The sequence below is a fragment of the Fulmarus glacialis genome, unplaced genomic scaffold (genome assembly GCF_000690835.1).
Source record: "Fulmarus glacialis isolate BGI_N327 unplaced genomic scaffold, ASM69083v1 scaffold46309, whole genome shotgun sequence".
NCBI lineage: Eukaryota > Metazoa > Chordata > Aves > Procellariiformes > Procellariidae > Fulmarus > Fulmarus glacialis.
The window spans coordinates 1,857-3,407 of record NW_009232241.1 but is presented as its reverse complement, the minus strand read 5'-3'; the positions used below and the strand labels follow the sequence as shown (position 1 = coordinate 3,407).

The following is a 1,551-nucleotide window of genomic DNA, read 5'->3' as shown; positions in this document are numbered from 1 at the left end:
CGGCCGGCTCGGGGCCGGGGGGGCTGGCTCTCGCTTTCTGCTTGTGGCTCGGGTAAGGCTCCTGGTGCTTACCAGCTCCGAGACTACCCTGTGCCTTCTCTCGTTGTCGTTGCTCAGGTCAAAACGTGGTTTCAGAATCGCAGAGCCAAATGGAGGCGTCTAAAGCAGGTACGGGGATGTTTCCGTTTCTATAGAAATAAGTATTTTAATTGTCTTATCTTACGCTGTGCTCGCCTATTCCAGGTTGTATGCAGAAGTCATCTGAAAGGCTGTTTAACCTCTTCACCTTGATTAAAAAGACAAATAGTCATGCTGGAATCCATGAGGGCTCATTCAGGCAGCACTAACGTTAAAAGCTCCTAATGTAGTTCCTATATCAATTATGCCCGGCTTTCACACACCGCCTATTAAAACTCCACGCTAATTGTTTTGTAAACCCATATGTTGTTTAGCCAATTAACGTGGAGAAGATAAGTAATTGTCAGTAAATTACTTAGGCAGTTGTTTTGGCGAAGAATACTTACTGGTCTTTTAAATCGCCCTCTCTTAATAAACACAAGTCGATTTATTCTGCAAACGTTGGGAGAGGCAGGTACGAACGCCTTGTTTGTTTTGAGGAGCTGCATGGAAAATTGAGTAGCTTTTACTTTTCGTTTACAAATAGTTACAGTGTATGAGCCTGAGAGGTTGAAGCGGTTTCCCTTCCCTTAGAAATTGTGCTCAAGCAGATAAATCTTTTTTTTACGGCCCAGAGGGCCCGATCCTGCCCGGCTCGGCCAGATCGAGGCCCCTTGGCCCAAAGATTTGTGAAAAATCCCTGCATCATGGCCCGAGTCTGGCTTCAGTATGTGTGACATGGATGGCCGAGTTTTACTGGTAAATCAGCCTTTGACATAAAAATAATAAGAAAACTAATCATAGTGCCACGCTCTAGATGTATTTGTTCTGTGATCTTGCCCTGGGTTTAACCTGTGCTTCACTTGATACTTGAATAAAACGCCTTTACTCCGGCAAGAGGAGTGCTGGGTCCCCGGCGGTGCCTCCTCGGCAGGGCCTGACCCGTGCCGCAGTGTCCGGAGGGCTCGCTTGGGATCTCGGCCATTTTAAGTCATTTCCTCCTTTTCATTCAGTCGCATCCATTTCTCCAAGCCCTTACGGTTATATCACGGGTACGTGTCTCTGCCTGCTTGCTCTTAAGAGTATCATTTCATGCCCCCTTAGGGGACTGGGCTCCCCAAACGGCTGCCGAGGCAGGGCTACTCCTGCTTTCGGAAATGGGGTTTTGTTTTGGTTTGGTTTGTTTTTAATGGTAAGTGTTTTAATGTTGAGTTTTAGCTTAATTAGTAATTTTTTCCCCGCTTGCTTTCAGGCCACTGATGGATTCGGCCTCCCTCCTTTTGCCGTTGGGTGTAATTAAAGAAAGATCAGGGCAGGAGGAAGCTGTGTGTCGGTGTTTGTAGACTCATAATAAACATTTGCTTTGCTAAAGACAAAAGTTCAGAAGTTCCTGGGCTCCAGCAGCTCCTCGCTCTTTTGAAGTGGCTGCGATAA

General features: G+C 46.6%; 1 protein-coding gene across 1 annotated transcript in view; it reads left to right on the top strand.

Moving 5' to 3' along the window:
• Positions 1 to 75: 75 nt before the first annotated feature.
• Positions 76 to 1,551, top strand: part of HHEX (hematopoietically expressed homeobox) — a gene marked incomplete at its 5' end in the record, with an annotated part of 2,001 nt that continues 525 nt past the window's right edge. The window contains one exon of the mRNA XM_009584821.1: positions 76 to 168. Within this exon, the coding sequence (XP_009583116.1) occupies positions 76 to 168 (93 nt within the window). The remainder of the gene's footprint in view (positions 169 to 1,551) is intronic.